Source organism: Chelonoidis abingdonii, chromosome 2 (assembly GCF_003597395.2).
Source record: "Chelonoidis abingdonii isolate Lonesome George chromosome 2, CheloAbing_2.0, whole genome shotgun sequence".
In the NCBI taxonomy this organism is placed as follows: domain Eukaryota; kingdom Metazoa; phylum Chordata; order Testudines; family Testudinidae; genus Chelonoidis; species Chelonoidis abingdonii.
In genome coordinates this window covers 183,869,469-183,891,300 of record NC_133770.1, presented here as the reverse complement: position 1 = coordinate 183,891,300, position 21,832 = coordinate 183,869,469, and the positions used below count along the sequence as shown (strand labels likewise).

Below are 21,832 nucleotides of genomic sequence, written 5' to 3'. Positions count from 1 at the left end.
CCCCCAACAAAAGCCTCTCCAGTGCATCATCAAAGATCTAAAACCTACCCTGAAAGATGATCCCTCACTCTCACGGATCTTGGGAGACAGACCAGTTCTTGCTTACAGACAGCCTCCCAACCTGAAGCAAACACTTCACCAGCAACTGGCACACCCATTACACATAAACACAAGCCCAGGAACCTGATCCTTGCAAACAAAGCTTTATGCCAGCTCTGTCCACTATCTATTCAAGTGACACCATCATAGGACCAACCAAATCAGGCCACGCTATCAGGGGCTTCATTCACCTGTACATCTACGAAGTTGATATATGCCATCAGGTTGCTCTAGCAATGCCCTTTTGCCTGTATATTGGCCAAACAGACCAGTCTCATGCAAGAATAAATGGACACAATCTGACATCAGGAATTATACAATCAAAACCAGTGTGGAGAACACTTTAACCTGTCTGGTCATTCAATGAACAGACCTGCGGGATGGCAATTTTGTAACAAAAAAAACTTCAAAACAGACTCCAAGAGAGGGACTGCTGAACTCGATTAATGTAAATTAGATATTAATTAACTTAGGTTAAACAAGACTGGGAATTGCTTGGGTCAATTACAATGAATTGATCTATTTCCCCATGTTAAGTTCTCCTCACACCTTCTATGGGTCATTCATATTATCACTTCAAAGTTGTGTTTTTTCTCTCCCCTCGTCCATTGTTGATGATAGCTCATCTCCACAATATGCCTCTTACAGTTGGTATGGCTACTTCCACCTTTCCATGTTCTCTGTATGTATAAATATCTTCTGTCTGTGTGTTCCATTCTATGCATCCAAAGAAGTGAGCTGTAGCCCACAAAAGCTTATGGTGAAATAAATGTGTTAGTCTCTAAGGTGCCACAAGTACTCCTGTTCTTTTTGTGGATACAGACTAACACGCTGCTACTCTGAAACCTGTGATTACTAGGATTGGCATGTGTACATCAGTAGGGAGAATAGTTCTCTTAGTTTGGAAAACAGCTTTGTTTCTTTTTAATCAGTCCAAGAAGGCTTGAATAAGATATGATAAAGTATACTAATTGAACAGCATTTGGAAATTCACAGTAGGGAATATTTATAATACTATAATTGATCAGTATTTGGAAACAAACAAATATTTATTTGAAAACTAATTAAAGAAAGTAACGTGAAAAATAAACTATTAATATAATCTGATTGGAGGGGCAGATAAAGTTCGCCTTGCTTAATTGTTTATAAATTGTTTTTGAGAAACATACCAACTCCTTCCTCTACCCAAATTATGTAATTGCCTGTGTGTGTGCAATCTGGCAACAATACAGATAACAGCAGTAATGGTATAATTATAACTTGCAGCTGAAGTAGATAAATAAGACTGTTTGCTGTTAACTAGTGGTTGCCATTAAATTTAAGGGTGGAAAAGTGTAGCACTAACTCCATCTGCATAAAGATAATAATAATGGATTTAAAGTTCAAATAAAGCAAAGCAACAGCACTCTGCATCCTATCCCAGTGACTATCCTGGAACAAGACAATGACCGGATCAAAAGGGGATGCAACCCTGCTTGTAGCAGCTGGCAGGAAAAACACTATAGGCTGTGTTTGAGCAGCAAGAGTGTACACATGAAATGTATTAAATGGGAAGTAAACCATAGTTGTGTAGGGAAAGAGAGATTTCCTGTGCCCTAAGCATCAATTTAGTCCTGACTGCATCACTGAGTAGGGGAAATGACATTCCTTCCTCATTTCCACCTCGCTTCTCCTCTCCATATACAAGGACGCAGTTATATACGCACTCGCACAGAAACACACAGCTCACACGCATGGACATACAGGAAAATACGGCAGATACAAAGCAGAGAGAGAGAGAGAGTTACTCAAAACAATGAATTGTTAGAGTCCATTTTTCTTGGTAGCACACAGACATTCTATTCAGCACTACCTGGAATGAACAGCTCCTCATGTTCATATGTGCTCTGGAGTCTTTCCCTGACCCTAAACCTCTCAGCTCTACACCAATGCAGTAATTAGATTTTAAATAAGAAAAAAGTAATATCTGGTAGTTTCACAATTAAGAAACAGTACTAACAATGGACACATAAAGAGAAGAGATACAGATTGCCAAGATTCCTTCCCCACTCTGAACTTTAGGTTACAGATGTGGGGACCTGCATGGACACTTCTAAGCTTAATTACCAGCATAGATCTGGTATCGCTGCCACTACCCCCAAGCACTACTTTTCTTCCCTGGGTTACCTTGAGAGACTTCACCAATTTCCTGGTGAACACAGATCCAAACCCCTTGGATCTTAAAACAAGGAGAAATTAACCATCCCCCCTCCTTTCTCCCACCAACTCCTGGTGGATCCAGATCAAACCCCCTTGGATCTAAAAGCAAGGGAAAAAAATCAATCAGGTATTAAGAAAAAAGGCTTTTAATTAAAGATAAGAAAGGTAAAAGAAAACCCTCTGGGAGAGATTAGCATACCAGCTACTCTCACAGACAACAGATTCAAGACACAGAAGATTTTTGCCCAGGGGAGCATCCTAATACACACAAGAATACCCAACTTTGATAAATCCCTTAATGGTACCAAGACAAGTTACAAAGAAAATAAACATAAACCTATTTATCCCTTTCTAAAAAACGTACTACTCTGATAAGAGGCTGGTTTCTTGATCTTTTTCACTGCAGCTGAAACTGAAACTCTAAACAAAGGAAAACTTCCCTCCTTCCTTTTGAAACATCTTGTTTCCCCATTGGTTCCTCTGGTCAGGTGTCAGCTAGGCTAGGCGAACTTCTTAACTGTTTACAGGTAAAAGAAGCATTAACCCTTAACTATCTGTTTATGACACAGATAGATTCCAAATGAGCTCCGTCCAACATACAGTATGTGCTTCTACTTTCTGCAGTGAATACCATTTGATACCAGAGAGCACAGCTCTTCCCCTGAATAAGCAATAAGTATACAAAGTAAAAGTTCATTGGGGGGGCAGCTATGAATTAAGCGTTCTTGTTTAATTGCACCTTTAATTGTTTCATGCAAGCTACACATACAATAACTTAAGGGATAACTATGTACCAATATTCCTAAAAAGATAAAATATTCAAAGTAATTCTTAATAAGATGTACACAAAGTTTGTTTGCTAAACCTAAAATTCAGCAGATAAGTTCAAAAATACTTTTTGCCACAAACAATTTATATGAACATAAAAATATACAAACACACCATTCCTTATAAACAAGAGGTTTTCAAAACCTAACCCTACACCATACAACATAACCAGATCCAGTAGAAGTTTAACCATCTTTAAAATAAAACTGGTTCTTTGGAGTAAGGGTCCTTCTGAAATTACGGGCCCTTGGTTTATGCATTCTTGGAAAACAGTCACAAAAATAAAACCAAAAGCTCAACAATGGAGCAGATATCACTGGCATATTTCACTGAGTTAGCTCACTAACTTAAACACGGGTTGCTAAGCAATTTTTTTTTTAAACATACACTCAAACTACCCAGTGCCAGATGGATTAATGAAAACATCCACTCGCAGTGCTTTAAACAGTTTTATTCTGTTTCTTCACAAATCTTTCCAGTGCTACTTCTTTGAATTATTCCCTTTAAAGGAAGTCCATTCCTGAGATGTTAGAAATGGAACTTTAAAACACATAAATTAAAAAGGGAACTACATGTACCTATCCAATTTTCATAGGAATTACAGAAGAAAGAAAGAGCAGCATTCTACCTGACCTTCCAGGACTTGCTGTAGTAATGACTGCAAGTCCAGCTCAGTGTAGAAATGTGAGGCACTAGGTGACCTGAAGATACCTTTCTCTCAACTGATAATCTATTTAAACTCCAAGGCATAATGTCACCTGTGACAGTGAAGGCCAACATGGAGTTACTTTCAGCAGTCGAGTAACCATGCACAGCCTGTTTTCATTTACACTTCATCACTTCCTACACACCACCAACCCCTTCCCACACCCCTACGTCTTGTCTGTTTTCACTTTCAGTTCCTTAAAATCAGTGCCACCTATTGGCATCACTTTCTAACTCCTGCCTTGAAATGTCATCCAGCCAACCTAAAGCTTTATTCAATATTTTTTTAAAAACTAATCATGACCAGAAAGGGATAATCATACTGCAAACAACATAAGCAACCAGTCACAGTCAATGGTAAACACAACCTGCATATTACTAGTTACCAAGGGTGTAATTATAGTGAGGACAAAGGGGACGAATCTGTCCCGCACCAGAATCAGTCTGGAGGAGAAAATAACTACATCTTTATCACCTCAAATTTGCAACCTTCTGAGTGGGAAGGGAGAGACACTGCAACATAGGAAGCAGGAGCTCTCAGTCAAACTCTCTTCCCACAGTGAGCTGTTGAATTGAGTATCAGAGGGGTAGCCGTGTTAGTCTGGATCTGTAAAAGCAGCAAAGAATCCTGTGACATCTTATAGACTAACAGACGTATTGGAGCATGAGCTTTCGTAGGTGAATACCCACTTCGTCAGATGCACCTGACGAAGTGGGTATTCACCCACGAAAGCTCATGCTCCAATACGTCTGTTGAATTGAGGGACTCTGCTGAACAAGGGAGTTGCATTGTCGGATCCTGCCAGTAGAGTTACTTTCAGTGTACCCTGGTGGGAAAGTCAGGAGACTGAAGCTGAGACTCCTCTCTAAAGTTATCTCAATTCTTTCCCTCCTATGCAAGGGGAGCCTGGTCTGGTATGGAGGAAACTGAGTAACCACCCAGGAGCAGCTGTCTCCTCCTTTCCTCACTTTTGAGGGCAGGTAAAGGGAGGATCACCATGGGCAGGAGACCCTGAGGAGGGGAATGGCCCAAAGGAGAGGGGAAGGGAACAGGCCTGGTGGGAAAGGACCTTGAGGATGGCAGGAGTAATGTGAAAGGAGATCTGGGAGGGAACAGGCATAATGTTGGAGGACCTCAAGGACAGGGAGACAAAAAGAAGAGAGGTGAAAAGGGAGCTGGAGGGCAGCTCCGGGGGCAGTGTCTATGTGGCGGAGGTGGGGGGAAGAGATGCAGGATGGATGCAGAAAGAAGAGGGGTGAATTTGGGGAGCTGGAGGGATGAGAGAAGACCTGGGAAAGGTGGAGCAAACAGGAAGGATGTGACACATTGAGAGATAGAGAGAGGGAATGTCAGGGTGATTGTGAGAGAACATGGGATCTCATGGGGCAGAGAGAGTGGGAAGGATATAGGTGTAAGTTTCAGACTAATCTTGGGGACAGAGGCATGGGAGGAAAGACTGGAGAAATTATAAGGGGGACAATGTGGGTGATTTCAGGGGAGGAATGAATGCATTTGGGCAGAAGGGGAGACTGGTGAGAAGGCAGAAGGAAAAGTAGTTTGACGGGGAGGGAAAAGAATGATGGGCTATGAGAAAGGGAAGGGATTCTAGGGGTTGAGGAAAGGAAGAATAGAATGAAGAGTCTGCAGAGAGAGATGTAGGGTTGGGGGCAGAGAGAGTATTATTGGAGAGGACAGAAAGAGAATTAGGGGCTTGAGGGAAGGGGAGAGGAAAGGGAGAATGAGAGTGTGCAGGGATAGGGAGGTGAGAAGGAAATTTGGGAGGAGGGAAATAGGTGTTGGGGACAGGGAAGAAGAAAGGGGGATTTGGGAGTAAAGGGGGTTGGAGGACAGATGGGGAAGGAGGAGCATGGTAACAGGAGGAGGGATGTTAGGAGAAAGAAAAGGAAGAAAGAATGAGGGATGTAGGGCTCTTTGGTAGAGAAAGAGGAGACAGCTTTTGCGGGGAGAGTAGTTTGGGGGCAGAGGATAGGGAGACTAAGTGGTTTGAGGGACCAAGTGAAAGATTTGGAGAGAGAATAAGGGGCATAGAGGAAAAGGGAAGGGTTTGAGGAAAGGGGTGGGGAATAAGGTCTTTGGGTGAAAGGGAAGAGAGAATGAAGAGTCTGGGGAAAGAATGAGGTGTGAAAAGAGAGGGCATTCTGGAAAGCTGGGAGGAGGATAGATGGAGGGAATGTCTGGGGAGAGTTAGGTATCTAGACCCAGATGGGAGATAAATGAGGAAAGATATATTAGGGGTGATTGTGGTACTGTGTAGGTCTCTTTTCCCTTCCCCCCCCCAAAAAAAACTTCGAGGGGGAAATTACTGCACTGCTTGCTTACTCCATGACAGGAACTGAACGCTGCCACCACCACCACGTCTTAGTCCTCCCCTCCTGCCCATGCATGCTGCCCTCTCTCGCCAGTTCATTTTGTATTGCACCAGTGTCTCACGGCTGGGGAGCGAAGGGAGGGGAGAAATGCTTGTGTGACCGTGACATGTCAGGGTTTCACATACCTTCAGCAGCGCCCTGCACCCAGCAGACACAAAGAGGCAGAGTGGAGTGCAGCAGCAACAGCAGCAGGATGGGAAGGGGTGGGTGCCAGGGAAGGGATGAGCACTGGGGCGTGTGTCGGTGTGAGTGCACCGGAGGGGGGATGGACAGGGAGAGGGGTCGCTCTTACCTCTCCCAAGATTGAAAGAGATCCTGGCCTCTGCGAGGTAAGGGGTGTCACTCTTGGACCTGACTCTCCTGATGGGTCTCCGGTCTATCTCCTCCTCGGAAGATGCCGCCATTAATGTGGGTACGGTGAGCAGGGTCGCCCGGCGAGCTGGCGAGAGAGAAAGGCGAGAGAGGTGGGGTGGAAAAGAGGAGAAGGAGGGAGGGAAGAGGAAGAGGCGCACACACAGAGGAGGGGGAGGGGGGAGCAGAGGAAGGGAAAAGAGAGGAAAAGAGAGAAAGAGGGAGAAGCAGGGAAAACCCGTTAAGGATCTCTGGACTGGAGCAGCGAGATCGGGAAACGCTGCCCTGCCAGCCCCTCTCCCTGCAGCCCCAGCACAGGCGGAGGGGGCAGGGCCAGGGGTCACCTGCAGGCGCAGCACAGCGTCCCCCGTCCCCCCCGCCGATCTTCCCCTCGCCCCAGCGGGGAGGGCGATATCCCAGGGCTAAAGTGAGCTGATTATCGCCAACAATTACTGGCTGGTGACTAGAATGGCCAGTGGGGTAGGGAGGGAACCTGAGCACCGCTCCATTGATTCGGGGCTGGGAGCGTTGTGTGACGGAAGTGTCTGCTTGGGGGAGCAAGTGTGGGAGAGAGACACACATCCCCTTTTCCCTGGGCAAGCGGCCAGGCTGCTGAGGCACGCGGAGGTGGGAATGACAGCACCAGTGGCTGCTGGTACAGCTGAGGAGGCGGTGAAACAGGACAGGCTGTGACTCTAAGGTGACCTGACATTACAGTTGCTGGAGAGGGACTCGCTTTTCCTTTTAATCAGTTCGTGTTCTAATATTTATGCTCGTTCCATATAATCCTCAATATGAAAAGAAAAGTTTGTTTCTTCCACACCTCCTCCCCCCTTCCTGTAAGTGGGGAAAGAAAAAGCAGCAGTCTGAGGACCAACCACAACATGCACCAGCTCCTAGAGTAGTTGAAAACTTTTGACAGTATTTTGAGACGTGCAAAGCTCCTTGAAAGTTCAGTCTGTAAGGTCAGATTTGGGGAATATCAAACTAGGACCCTCTTCATTGTTGGAAAGGCTGCCACAAGACTGAACTGCTTAACTCCCCAACCCCTATGTATGCATAAATTTTCCTTTCTGTGGACAAACACACTGACAATAATGGAACCATTTATAGGTAATATATTTTTCAGTGCCTAAGTGACCTAGGAACCTCAGTTTCATTTATAAAAGTGACTTAGGCCCAGATTCTCAAAGGTATTTGGATGCCTAACTCCCACTGAAATCAATGGGAGTTAGGTGCCTAAATACATTTTGGGATTTGGGTCCAAGAGCTTGGAATATAGGCTTCTATAGCCTTTTGGTGCTTTTGAATATTTTGCTCTGTATCTATAAGGCATAAATGCCCTTAAATCTTATTTTTAGAAACAAAAAATGGTTTTGTGGTTAAGGCATTGGACTGGGACTCAGGAGATCTAGGTTTAATTGCTAGTTTTGCTGCAGACATTCTCTGTGGCCATAGGCAAATATCTGTGACCCAGTTCTCCAGCTGTAAAGTAAAGAGAATACTTCCTGTCTCCTGCCCTTTTCTGTCCTGTCTATTTAAATGGCAGGGGCTGTCTCTTAGACTGTTTAGCACATTGGGTCTCCAATCTCAGTTGGAATCTCTATATGGTGCTGTTAAACAAAATAATAATAATAATAATAATAAATGCTAACATCATTAAAGATAAACAGAATAATAGACTACACAAATTATTTTCTCACATAAATAGTAAAAGAGATGAGAAATATGAAAGATGAGGGAATTCAGTAGAGTTGAATTGAGTTACAGTAGGTGTCCACATGGTTATTATAAAATGTACACTTCTACCCTGATATAATGCGACCCGATATAACATGAATTCGGATATAACACGGTAAAGCAATGCTCCGGATGGGGGGGGCTGCACACTCCAGCGGATCAAAGCAAGTTCGATATAACATGGTTTCACCTATAACGCAGTAAGATTTTTTGGCTTTCGAGGACAGCGTTATATCTGGGTAGAGGCATATATTATTATTTATTGGGTCAGTTCATTCCAATCGACCCATCTTTCCTCAAAGAAAGTATCTGAACTACTTGTAGCCAGTAAGTTGTTCATTTCTCTAAATTATTTTATTTTGAATTAGTCATTGGTATCGTTGACCAAACAAAAACCTACTTTCCTGTTGTGTTTTAAGTCTCCCCCATCCCTTCCAAAGCAGTGAGGTAGGACAAGGATAGTTTATCCAAATACCAATGTCATAGAACAAGTAGCGCTGTTTAGTTTCCTTCTGTTCAAAATGCACAGGAATTTGAAAATAGAGATGGGTATGTACTTGAACTTCAGATCTGAAACTCATCTACTCCTAAATTATTGGGAAGTTTAAGCCTAGACAGAAATCTGAATCTCTTTGTGGCTCAAGCCTATCTATATAATTGGCTGAAAATCGAACCCAAGTCTGAATGCTCCTGAACTTTTGGGAAGTTCAGAGCCAGATGCCAACTTTCACAGCTTGTGCCCATCTGTAGTTCTAAAGATTGCTCTTTGTGACAGCAATTCCAAAAGATGTCACGGTAGCAGTAGCTGTGTGGGCAGCCATTATGGCTTTAGCAGGGTTAAGTTATTGTAGGACAGTTCCTTCACTCACCCCTGAAAATTCAAACTATTCTTGTCTGTTACTTTTCATGGCAGTAGATGCTATTAATATGCTGAGGCACTTTGAACACTTTTCCATGGTTGTACTGTTAGGTATAGTCAAGAGAGATTTGAAATCTGCTCTTAAATCTAATAAATGTTGACACAGAGCTTTAATATTTCTGAGGTGGTTTAGTGGTATTATCTGACAATGTGTGCAACCATATTATCTTAGACTGTGATCCTATCGAATCTCACTAGCTAATCAGGGAGACGATGTGGTTGAGATAATATTTTTTATTGGGCCAACTTCTACTGGCGAAAGAAACACCTTGTCTCGCTAATATCCTGGTGTTTCTTTCGCCAGTAGAAGTTGGCCCTGTGTCATTCAGTGCACAGGACACATCTGCTCTGGGGGTAGAGCAAGGTTGTGCAGAGAAGGAGGCTATTCTCAGTAGAACCTCTGCCTCATTTGATGTTGAATTTGGAACATATGTAGTAGTAAATGAGGCAGGGAAAGAGAAAGGATGCTCTCACGGTTAAGACAGTTGAAAGCTGTGCCAAAGAATTGGATTCTGTCCCTGCCTCTGCAACAGAGTTCCTGTGTGATGCTGGGTAAGTCATTTAACACAACTTTTCAGACATGGTCACTAATTCGGTGTTCCTCATTTAGAGAGTCCCCAGTTTGGTACCCCGGGGTCTGATTTGTAGAAGCCCTGAGCACTCAGAGCTGAAATGGAAGTCAGTAGGGGCTGTGCTTTGAAGATATAGAATGCTATATAATGCTAAGCGCTCTGAAAAATCACGTCCCAATTGTTTCAAATTGGGCCCCCAAAATTAGTGAATGCTTGGATCTTACGCTCTGTGCCTCAGTTTCCAGTCTATAAACTGGGAATAATAATACCTTGCATCTAACACGCGAGTTGTGAAAATTAATGCATTAATATTTGGGAAGGACTCAGATACTATAGTAATGAGTGCCATAGAAAAGCCCATGAGGATATTAATAATTCTGTCTTCAAAGTAGGGCTTGAATAATATGCAATAAATAAGGCATAGGGCCACATATTAAACAATGAGGAGAACACAAAATTTTGAATAGCTACTCATTAATTGAGCACTGTCCATCCTGTGCACTGATTGTGGACAAGGCAGGGATTGTTTGGAAAAAATAGTATGTGATCATGTTAATAAAGACTGTATCATAATGCACACGCACAAGAGAATCAAATTAAGGTTGCACAAGCTAACTCAAATGCTTGACTTTACAACCTTAATAATATACCTTTAATGTAGTTTTATTTCATGTAATGTAACTATAGAGGCCCATCCAGTGCTCTGACCACCTATCATTAAAATTAAAAATCATAACATACACTGAGGATTCCCCCAGAAATACATGTACCTCAGCCCCACTTCTTCTTTAGCAGCCTTAGCAAACAGAATAAAAAGGTTACTCAGAAGATTAACTCTTGTATATATTGAGGGAACTCCAGCTTGAGTGTCTCTGCTGATCTCAGGATATCCTGGGGAGAGATGTGATCTGTCATGTAACAAGGTCCATAATCATTTAGGGATTTATACGCTAAAACCAACACCTTGAATTCCATATCCATATATATTAAGGGAAATAAGGGGACCATACCCATCTTGTAGTTAAGACCCTGCCTGGCTTGACACTTGGGAGACTTGGGTTCAATTCCTGGTGCTGCCACGCACTTTTTATATGACCAAGGCAAGTCATATAATCTATCTGTGCTTCAGTTTCCCATCTCTAAAATATGGATAATGATACTTTTTTCCCTCTGACCCTTCCTGTCTTGTCTATTTAGATTCTAAACACTTCAGGTCTGAGATGACTCTTGCTGTATGTATGGACAAAACCTAATACAATGTACCCCCTCCCCCCCACTTGCCCTCTTCCATCTTGGCTGGAGTCCCTAGGTGCTACTATGTTACACATGACTAACAATAAAAGTGCATTTTTCTACTGGCTGGTTGAGAATGTGATCACTAGCAATTTAGGGCCAATTCTGTAGTCCTCTAGCTGATATTATTTCCTTCAGCAGTTAATGCTAGGTTTCTATTTAATGTCTGTCAATCAGCAAGTCTCAGATGTCCAATAACTATCAGGTTTAGCCATGACAGTACATTATTAACTAAGTTTAACAAAAGTTGCTACAGTATATGTTCATTTTATAGAATCATATGGCCTACCACAATGAAACAGTGCTGGAAGTAGCATATATTTCTGTTATGGGCCGAGCTGTTTTTTAAAAAATATTTTCTTTTCAAATTTCATGCCAATTTTTAATCGAGCATTTTGATTTGTAAGATCAAAGCATAAGCCAAGAGTTGGAATATATTTAGTAATTTCAAACATTTAGATTATGATAAAGCAAACATTTGTAGTGGACTGTAAACTGTAGCAGCCAATCAACAGGAATTAACAGTAATGAGGATGAAAGAAAATTACCCTCTGCGCTGGAAATATTGTATATAGTATCATCAGTTCCTCAGTTAGGAAAGCATTTTTCATTTGCAAAATAAACATATTGTAAAAATAGTCATTAAAACAAATTTAGGGCATGACTTTTGGAAAGTGAGTAGAATTATTCCCATTCACTTCAGTGGGAGTTGGATCATATTCTTAGAGACCATTGAAAACTTTTGTTTTATAGTAAGCATAGTTTCATCTGGTGAAACAACACACTAAACAAAGGTTCAACTTAGTGGCCTGAGCCTGCAACTTTGATTTCAGTGAGAGTTGAGGACATTCAGCATCTTCCAGGATCAGACCCTTCATTGAATAATTTCCTGCTGATGCCATCCTTACAGAGCTGAAAGATGGAATCTGTTTGCTGCAGTTAACATACTGAGTGATGGATGGAGGTGGAAAGATGTGTCCAAAGATGAGTTTGTATTTATTGTAAACAAAGAATAAAATGTGGGCTTTTCTGCTCACTTGTTTGGAATGCAGTTTTTGCCTACCTAGCTCTAAATCCTTGTGCCTGGCACATATTCACTTTGACTACAGCTGGGTAAATACTACAAAAAATGTTTCTTTGACTATTTATTCAAATTTTTAAATGGTTTGCATCTACCATATTTCCAGCTCTTCTGTGCAAATTTTTGTAAACAAATTTACTGACAGGAACATTCATGGAAACAATGGCATTTAATTAAATATTGGAAAATATTCATAGGGAGCAATTTTTTAATTAATAAATGCTAGTAGTTTTCTAAATAAAAATGTCTCTATATCCAGGACATATATAGTTAGAAATTAGATGGACTTTTTCCTCCATGATTTCAAAGCACTTCACATAGAAACACTGGGAAGGGCAGAGGGACATATTTGAAACTAGATATTGCACATTCACGGTTACTTAAAAGATTAAATTCAGTATGTTAAATTACAATTAGAGCTGGTCAAATTTGTTTTACCAATCTATTTGAACCCACTGATAAAGGGCCTTTATAATTTTTTGTTTGTTTTGCAAAATGTTGTTGACTTGTTGAAATTTTCATTTTCCATGAAAAATGCTGTGCCTTTTTGACTTTTTCAAAATTGTAATTAGAAATTATCAAAACGTTATTGGGTTTTTTGTTTACTGAAAACTTGGTGTTTGATGAACACAAAATTTTAATACTCACGTTGATAACATTTTTGCTATTTTTTTTAGACAAATTTTAGGAATTAAAAAACAAAAAATGCCTACCACCCACCAAAGTCATCAATCCATTTCAAGCTTTTTGAAATGAAAACAAGTTTGAAGTTTCTTGTGAAACTGCTTTTTTTTTTCATTTTTAACCAGTTCTAATAACAATATTTTAAAGATGAATATTTATTTGCAATACACCTGCCATTCTGACTTCTGTTCCAACAAGACTTCAGGAATCATTACTTGCAAAATGCTGCGTTATCTCCTAATGGCAGAAGAGCTTACTTGAGTTGTTTTGTTTATTTTCTAATATCTTCTCAATGTACTAACATATTTAGCTTGAACCGTGTAGTTTTAACTGTACAGAAAGTGATGTGTTTTTGATGTATATAACTGAAAGAAACTTCAGTGATCTGGAAATAGCCCTAACTATATGATATTTTGTGTTGAAGTCTTAAGTTTTTGAGGAAAAACAGATTTTTTAGGGCAAATTTTGAGTAAGTTATTCTTTGGGAACATCTATGAATTGATTTTAATTGGGATATAGCTGATGCTGATTGAATGGGATAATTATCTACTAATTTTCATTAGGTAAGAATAAGAGCCTATTAACTGTTTGGCTGCACTTAGACTGCATTTCATCACTGACATTCTCTCCTTTTGCCACTTTTCCCCTTGTGTAGAGTTCACAATAGCTGTACATAGCATAGACAGAAGTTTTCTTTGTGTTTTGATCCAAGAATTTCTAAAAAGAACTTAAAAATTAAAGATCGAAATTATGAGTATTTTTCTATGGCCATATGCAAGGGTTCAATTGGTTGTTGATTATATGTGCATATGGATTATGTACAGTGGAATGATTGATTTATTGTCTTTTCACTTTAATTTCCTTTTAAAATCAAATTCTGAAGAATAATATGTTAAGGATTAGAGAAATAGGGGAGGTTAATAGGAGAAGAAAGAGTGAGAATGTGTATGAGCATTAGAAAGGAGCATAACTGGTCATATGTGAGTAATGTTTTACATACATATGATTCCTGGATAAATATATTCTCACAGTAATAAGCCCTGATGTTATAGTACGCTCCACTTACAGTTTATAATGTAATAACTTAAATAAGACAAAATGATAATAATAAAATAATACCTGTAATAATTTAATTTGTGATCACTGTGTATTTAATGACAGAATATAGCCATCTCTTTTTGACTTGACCAAAATGCAGTTTTAAAAAAATACTAATACATTCTTTGATAGTATGATTTGAGATAAAATTTTAACATCGTGCAATCATTCTAGGTGAATCTGGCAGCAACACCTCTAATTAAAGTTGTGTAAAGTTTTTCACTGTAAGATTCTGTTTTCAGTTGCTTATAACTTTTCCAAACTTTAACTGTTTGAACTAAAATGTTCATGCTAGGTGCCTGCTTCAGGTTGAATTTTTGAAAAAGTTTCAGTTAAAATGGCTTAGACATTTCCAAGAATGAGGTAAAGGAAAAATACATTGTTTTGCCCAGGATTAAACCAAAACCCAAACCATACAACTGTAACATTGAGAAACTCTAGTGCCTCCATGCTTTGAAGGACAGACTTGAAATTTGGCAAGGGGTACCCTAGTGCTAGAAATATTCTCTTTGCTGTTTGTGACAATATGCCCAGATTGGCAACATTTAGAACCTCTGAAAAGGTGGTGGTGGTGGTGAAAGGGTTACAAAAGCTGTGGGGGAGAGATCTGACGAGCATGGGGTGAAAGACAGATAATAAGGACAGGAGCCTGGGTGAAGGGTGGAGATAGGAGCAGAGGGGAACAAGTGGACTAGAAGTGGAGAGGAAAGGGACAGGTACCAACGAGGTGCATAAAAGCAGACAGACAAAGGGACATGAGTCTAGGAAGGAGAATAGGGCAGAGATGCTGGTGGGGAGAGGGCAGAAGGTTCTATAACCACTATATATCAGCACACTTCTGTCAGAACCTGGTATTGAACCCAGAATTCCTGAGTCTCACAATACCTATACTGTCATTACATAGCTGTGAAATCCACTGGTGCTTGTCTGCAAAGAGGAAGACACCCTACTACCACTACCAGTTCCTTCCTTAATTCAAGTGATAGAGGTCTATGTGGTGGGTCTAAAGGTCACCACCCTGCTGATGATCTATGTGGTGATAATTCTTCATGATGGAAGTTCTGTTTTTTTAGTTTGTTTTTTAAAAAGTTAGAAAATTACATACAAAATCTATGTTAAAGGAAAGTTAAGATTTCAAAATCAAGCACTCAAAGGCTAAGGAATGTCTGTGCAATCTTAATTTGGTCCTCTTGTGCATATGCATTATGATACACTTTTTTCCACAGAACACTTGCCTCACTCAGTGCATGGGATGTTTGTCAATTGGTATGGAAATCTAAGATAATAAGTCAGGCAAGTTACAGATTTCTGAATTTCAGTTTTCCTTTTTGTGGAGTCATAAGGGGTCTGTCCTCATACTGATGCAGGATGATTTATTATTAATATTATTTCTATCACAGTACTCAGGTGTGCGTAGTACTTTAGAGATGAAGTAATTAAAAGCACAGCAAAACAGGCCTCTGCCCCTTGTAGCTTTCAATCTATTTGTTTGGTCCTACTAGGTCCTTAAAGTCATGAATTATCACTGTTTGATGCAGAAGGCTACAATGGGACAAGGGAAGAGCTGCAGATCTACCTTTAAATGGTTTCCCTGTGCATCTTGCGTAGGTGGTGTGCAGATGAAATTCTAGCCCATTGACTGGAATAGCAGCTGCAATTGGCTGTGCAGCAGTGCCACACTTACATCCTGGGGTGAGGGTAGTGCACATCTGTGTACAGCATGAATGCTTGGGTTTTATGCAGGTGGAAAGTGCATTTCACCTTAAAAAATCTAACCTGGTGTGGCATACAGTGTCTATTAGTTTGACTATTGTCATAAATATAGAGGGAAGAGTAACAACCTTTGTGTATGCAGTAGCATAAAATCCCTCCTTGGCAGCTGTACTGAATCACCTTACCTGTAAGGGGGTAAGCAGTTCAAATAACCTAGCTGGCACCTGATCAGAAGGACCAATGAGAAAAGAAGATACTTTCAATCTGGGGTGGGAGGATTTGTTTGTTGTTCTCTTTGTTTGTTCCCTCTCCAGAGGGAGGGAGAAGCCAAGCAGGTATAACATCTCCTGAAAATATGTCTGGAATAATCCATCAAAAACCATGGAAATTGTAAGTAGGGCAAGGAAATGCATTAGGTTATCTTTTGGTTTTGCTTATGATTTTTTCCTATGCTACAGAGGCAGTTTTATTCCTTTTTTGTAACTGTGAAGCTGAGCCCAGAGGGGAATCCTCTGTGTTTTAAATCTTTTTATTACCCTGTAAAGTTACCTTCCATCCTATTTTCAAGGTGTGATTATTTTACTTTTTTCTTTTAAGAACCTGATTGATTTTAGTGTCCTGAAGACAAAAGTCCGGTCTGTGTTCATATTGTTAAGACAATTATTTGGTATATTATTCTCAAGCCTCCCCAGGAAAGGGGGTGAAGTGGCTTAGGGGGATATTTTGGGGAAATAGGGATTCCAAGTGACCCGTCCCTGAATTTTTATGTAAGTCACTTGGTGGTGGCAGCAATACTGTGCAAGGACAAGGAAAGAAATTTGTGCCTTGGGGAAGTTTTAACCTAAGCTGGTAGAATATAAGTATAGAGGGTCTTTCTTGCGGGTCCCCACCTCTGTACCCCAGCGTTCAGAGTGGGTGGGGAACCCTGATAACTATACATTTGATTAGCAGCTGAACGAAGTTTGTTACAGAAAACCTGGACTTTCTTTTCAAGTGAAAGTGCAGTACATGAAAATAAGGCTGAAACTGGATGGACCTATTTGGACCATGGGTTCTCAACCTGTGGCTTGTGAGCCGCTTGCAGCCAGATCAGCACACATCTGGGCCAATGTGACATCATCAGGGCCGTACAGGAGGTATATATAGTGTGTGGATGCAGCCCACATAACACAAAGAGAACAACATATGCGGCCCACGATGGTAAATAGGTTGAGAACCACTGATTTGGACCTTACATCTACCAACCTCACAATTTTTTATAATGCCTTTAAGTTATGCTATTAAAATATTATTCCTGAAGATATCCCTTCACTTCCCCCCTTCCCTCCCCAATAAATGGCTGTCTTTGGTATCCTCACTGGATTCCCAAAAATTAGAAATGGTGGAAAAATGGTGACTTTTTTCACGAAACATTTCAGTGTTCTTTTTTCACCCTAGATTTCAAAAAGGAACATCTCTTGAGTTATTTGTTTTATTTCCTCCCTCTTCCTTCCCCTTTTACTTTTTTCTTTCTTTCTGCCTCCCCCCCTTTTCCATTTTGCCACTGACAGAAAGTGAAAAAAGGTATAAACTAAAATCACCCCCAATTTTTAATTTTAAGATATCATAGAAAATGCAGAAAATTAAGAAAAAAAGTTTTTTAATTTAAAAAGTTTTTGCTTTTGGAAAAAAAAGTAATTTTTTTCAACTAAAACATCTGTTTGAAAAATGTTACCCAATTCCTGTATCTATTCTACTATCGCTATGCTATTGGGCCCACATTTTGTAACGGATGTTAATGAATCAGTACAAATAGGTTGTTTGGAAGTTGTGCAGTGGAACACTTTGGAGTTTTCCTATATAATTTGTGCTACTCAGCTAGAGCCTTAAAAATAAGATTATGCACCAAAGTATTAATTGCATAGCATTTGGAGCACTGGAAGGAAGGAGGCACTTTTAGAGGGAAAGCACTTGTCACACCTAAGAAGTGAGTGGAAGGGGCTATTATTCATGAGTCCAAGGGACCAGAGAAAGCCATACACAGCAGCTGCACTTGATGCATCTGTACAAGAGGTGTAGCACAAATCTCAGCCCTACCTTCCCTGCACTACCTGTTGTGCCAAGGGAGAGATCTCTCATCACCAAACATGTTCTACCCTTTGGTTTTGACTGTGCTGCCAGCTGCTTTAATGGATCGCTCTTAGGCTCAGAGGGAGAAAATCAACCCACTTACTGTTTCCTGGGCTTCTTGTGTTGCTGTTTTGGGGGAAAAGGACTCCCTGTGTTTTCTTACCTTTCAACAGTTCATCTACAAGCGAACAGCCATAATTTGACCCCATATACCTCTACCTCGATATAACGCTGTCCTCGGGAGCCAAAAAATCTTACCATGTTATAGGTGAAACCGTGTTATATCAAACTTGCTTTGATCCACTGGAGTGCTCAGCCCTGCCCCACCTCTCCGAGCACTGCTTTACCACATTGTATCCGAATTCATGTTATATTGGGTCACATTATATCAGGGTAGAGGTGTATGTAACACAGTTATACTTCTGATTTTCTATCTCAAGTTTTTTACCTTGAGCTCCTTGATTGTATAACATCAGTCTGTGAGCGGACTCAACATCCAAAAAATAGTCCATCTTGGAGGAACTTTTTGTTGCCAATACGCCTTTCTTTTCAAAGTGATGTGATCAGTCAAATTCCTGGGGGGAAAACCAACTAAATATCAAACATACAAATATAAATAAAAATCACAGATTTTTTCTGAGTAAAGAATTCTGTATGCAGTATTTAAAAAACATCTCAATCTGGCATATCAGAGTGCATCTAGGGGAAAACATTTAAAACCATCATGCACAGAATATTTTTAAACCACAGATTTTAGTTTCAAAGAATAATTTTTCATATCCTCAGCTGAAGAAAATATGAGGAAAATAGAAATACCAAACACAAATAAGATTCCTAGAATTATCAGTGATATCCAATCCACAGCCTCCATCCCGCCACAACGTACACTTATTTTACCCACCTGATGCATCCTGTCTTAAGCTAAGATTGTAAGGACTTTGGGGCAGTGGCTGTCTTTTACTTTATGTCTGTACAATGCCTAGTGCAACAAGATCCCAACCTGATTAGGGCCTCTAGGCACTACAGTAAAACAAATGATAATAATATTTATGTTAAAAACATAAACATTTCACCAGACAGGACAGAAATAGATTGCACTTCAGCAGGTATGCCATTCCACCAAAAAACTCTTCCCCTGGCCCCCTTCTTTACACTGACTTAAAGTAGCAGCAGGACTTCACACCATCAGCTTTTAACATCTCTGATAACAGGTATTGTCAGTGTAATGTCAAGCACTCTTAGCATTGATTCTTGGCTGACCCTTTCATTGCAGTATTCCCTTGAACCCATTTATGGTATATAGTCTATGAGTTAACCTCTCCTCTGACATATGGTGTTTCTTGTGGGTCACACATTGACATGTCAATTATCATGAACCTTTCCCTACCTTTCTGTTGCCTCCTGCATTTTCTTTCACTTCACAGAGCAATTATATATATTGTATATTTGAAGTCCAGCAGTACAGAAAATATATACACTGGCATTTCTTTGCATCTTTCCCAGCATATATGCATAGACATATAAGCAGCTATATAAATATCACCAATAACCTTCATTTTTTAAAAAAAGAGATCAATAGTCCCTCCTCTTTCAGAGCATTTCTTTTAAGGTGATGTGAAAGAATGATCCTCACTTCAAGCAATGTCTTGAATTCCAAAGTATAAATCTATTTGTTTGGAACAACATGTGAAATCATTTTCAATTTACAAACCTATACTAATGAGAAAACTTCTAAAATTCTTCAACATATCACTTTGTTGGAGTATTCTGAACAACAAATGATACTTACTGCAAATAACAAGAGCTGCCTGCCAGTGGTGGAAGCTCCTGTAGTTTGAGAGAGGGTTTCCTTGATCTTACTAAAATGTCCCCAGCATAAGCAAACAATTTTGATTGTTTGATTGGAACTCTGATGAATAATGCATAACGTCAACTGGACTTCCTTTATTTGATAAAAATGGCAAGGAGATGTTGTTACTTAGCAACAGAAGGTGACACTACTATCAACTCCCCCACATCCTCAACACTGAAGGAATAAACCCCTGATAAAACTTTCCCAAGGAAAAAAAGCAAAAAAAAACAAAACCCCAATCCTATATCAAGTTCCTGTATTAATTTGGTTTTTGCTTTTATCTTGATCACTTTCCCTTTCAGAAGCTCAGAAAACCTGAATTGTGTTGTAATGATTAATTGAAGCATTTTGTTTTGTCTAATAATTTACTCTTACTGACCTGGACCCCCTTTCACTATTTACCACAAGAGTAATGAGACTATGAAGTATTTTACAGTAAATGTAAGATGAATAATTATGTCATAATGAGACTGTTCAGAGATCACTCCTATTTTTATCTGGTGCTGTGTGTTGGGTAAGGCTGTTTTGCAGAGTTCAGAAAGGCACTAAATGCATTAAATGTTCCAAGGATGCCATAAAAGCCACAAGTTATCCAGAAGCCTCTCACACTGTGATATTCCTACTTTTTGTATTAACTCACTGTGGGATATATGCATATAATAGTCTCTAGGAATCATCACATTTCTATAAGTATGTAGCTTTGTGCAAAATACATGATGAAGCTTTTCCCAGTAGATGTACATTGCTAAAGAGCAAAGACACTATATAAAAGAATTAAAAATAAAAATAAAAGCACAGGTTAGCAGATAGGTACTTACCAATATTACTGATCTCCTTTCATCCTACTGGCTTGAAATAAGACTAAGCAATGTAACCAGTTGGTGAGCCAGAGTGAACAGCTTCAAATTGTCACTTCAACCTCGAAATCAAGGGTACAGAATAGAGAAAGGTGATGGATCTGCTGTTTTATATTATGATGAAATGAAATGTCTTAGTACAGACTGAGTGGAACTGCTTTTTATATTACATTAGCCTGCTAATTTGAGGAAATTGAAAGGCTTTATTTTACTGTCTTTTCTCTGTTCTCTTTGCTACCCCCTCAATTTAATTTGCATTTAAAATTATTCTTATGGCTTCGCTGCTCTTCAAGGTGTGGAGTATTTTCTAATCACGATGAATGTTCAGTATGGTTTTGTGCAATGCCACTTTTATTCTGAGCCAGAAAACGTTGTGAGTAATTATAATTGCTAGTTATTTTCTAGAACGAAATAGGGTGGTTGTCTGATCCAGTTTCAGATTTTTCTTCCAAATAGCAGTGCACTGTAGCAAAACTACTCAGTCAAAGCTTGCATAAATATATCAACTCAAATGGCACTATTTTATCTCCTAATAACTTCAATATTCAAATCCATGTACATTGGAAACTGAATATTTTTTCCACTGTATGTCTTTTCAATAATATTAGGCTATTTCTGTTTTTGAAATGGACTTATATATTTAGTAGAGATGTTGTAAAATACATTTTTGATTGGTTCCTGTTCAGATTGTTTAATCCCCTTGGGGAATCTTCACAAAGTCTGGGGTTCAAATCAGAGGGGGCTCCAGGCCCCAGCACTCCAAGCACATGCTTGGGGCGGCATGCTGCGGGGGGTGCTCTGCTGGTCACCGGGAGGGTGGCAGGCAGGCCGCCTTTGGCGGCATGCCTGAGGAGGGTTCGCTGGTCCCGTGGCTCCAGTGGACCTCCCACAGATGTGCCTGCAGAGGGTCTGCTGGTCCCGTGGCTTCAGTGGAGCCGCGGGACCAGCAGACCCTCCGCAGGCACGCCTGCGGGAGGTCCACCAGAGCCGCGGGACCAGCGACCGGCAGAGCGCCCCCCCCGGCATGCCGCCATGCTTGGGGCGGTGAAATGTCTAGAGCCGCCCCTGGTTCAAATGAAGCCAGGGAACGAAAGGGAAACTTAGCCAATGCTGTTGAGTTTCACCTAGTTTTGTCCCCAGAATCTAAGTCAGGACACCACTCCTTCCAGCAAGTCTTGGGATCCTCTTGTTGCTTCTGATCTGTAAGAGGAGAAAAGGGTGACTGGTAGACTCTACATTTTCACCCCTCCTCTTCCTGCACTTTAAGGTGGGAAGAAGGTCAGGAAACATGGTCAAGACTACTCTTCCTATATCCACAGAAATTCTGTTCAAGGAAACAGG

At 40.3% G+C, this 21,832-nt stretch overlaps 1 protein-coding gene across 7 annotated transcripts in view; it reads right to left on the bottom strand.

The window, feature by feature from the left end:
- Positions 1 to 20,784, bottom strand: part of PHACTR1 (phosphatase and actin regulator 1) — a 479,385-nt gene extending 458,601 nt beyond the window's left edge. For 4 of the 7 annotated variants that reach the window (XR_004375470.2, XR_004375469.2, XM_032793286.2 and 1 more), the window contains exons 1-3: positions 20,453 to 20,784; positions 18,231 to 18,357; positions 6,515 to 6,661 (exon numbers count right to left, since the gene is read on the bottom strand). Coding sequence is in view for 5 of the 7 variants with exons in the window: in XM_032793286.2 (XP_032649177.1) it covers positions 6,515 to 6,661; positions 18,231 to 18,294 (211 nt within the window). In the remaining 2 variants the exon portion in view is untranslated. Of the gene's footprint in view, positions 1 to 6,514; positions 6,662 to 18,230; positions 18,358 to 19,571; positions 19,653 to 20,452 lie in introns of those variants that run through there. The other 3 variants (XM_032793292.2, XM_032793291.2, XM_032793287.2) reach the window with 3 other exon arrangements.
- Between the last annotated feature and the right edge of the window lie 1,048 nt (positions 20,785 to 21,832).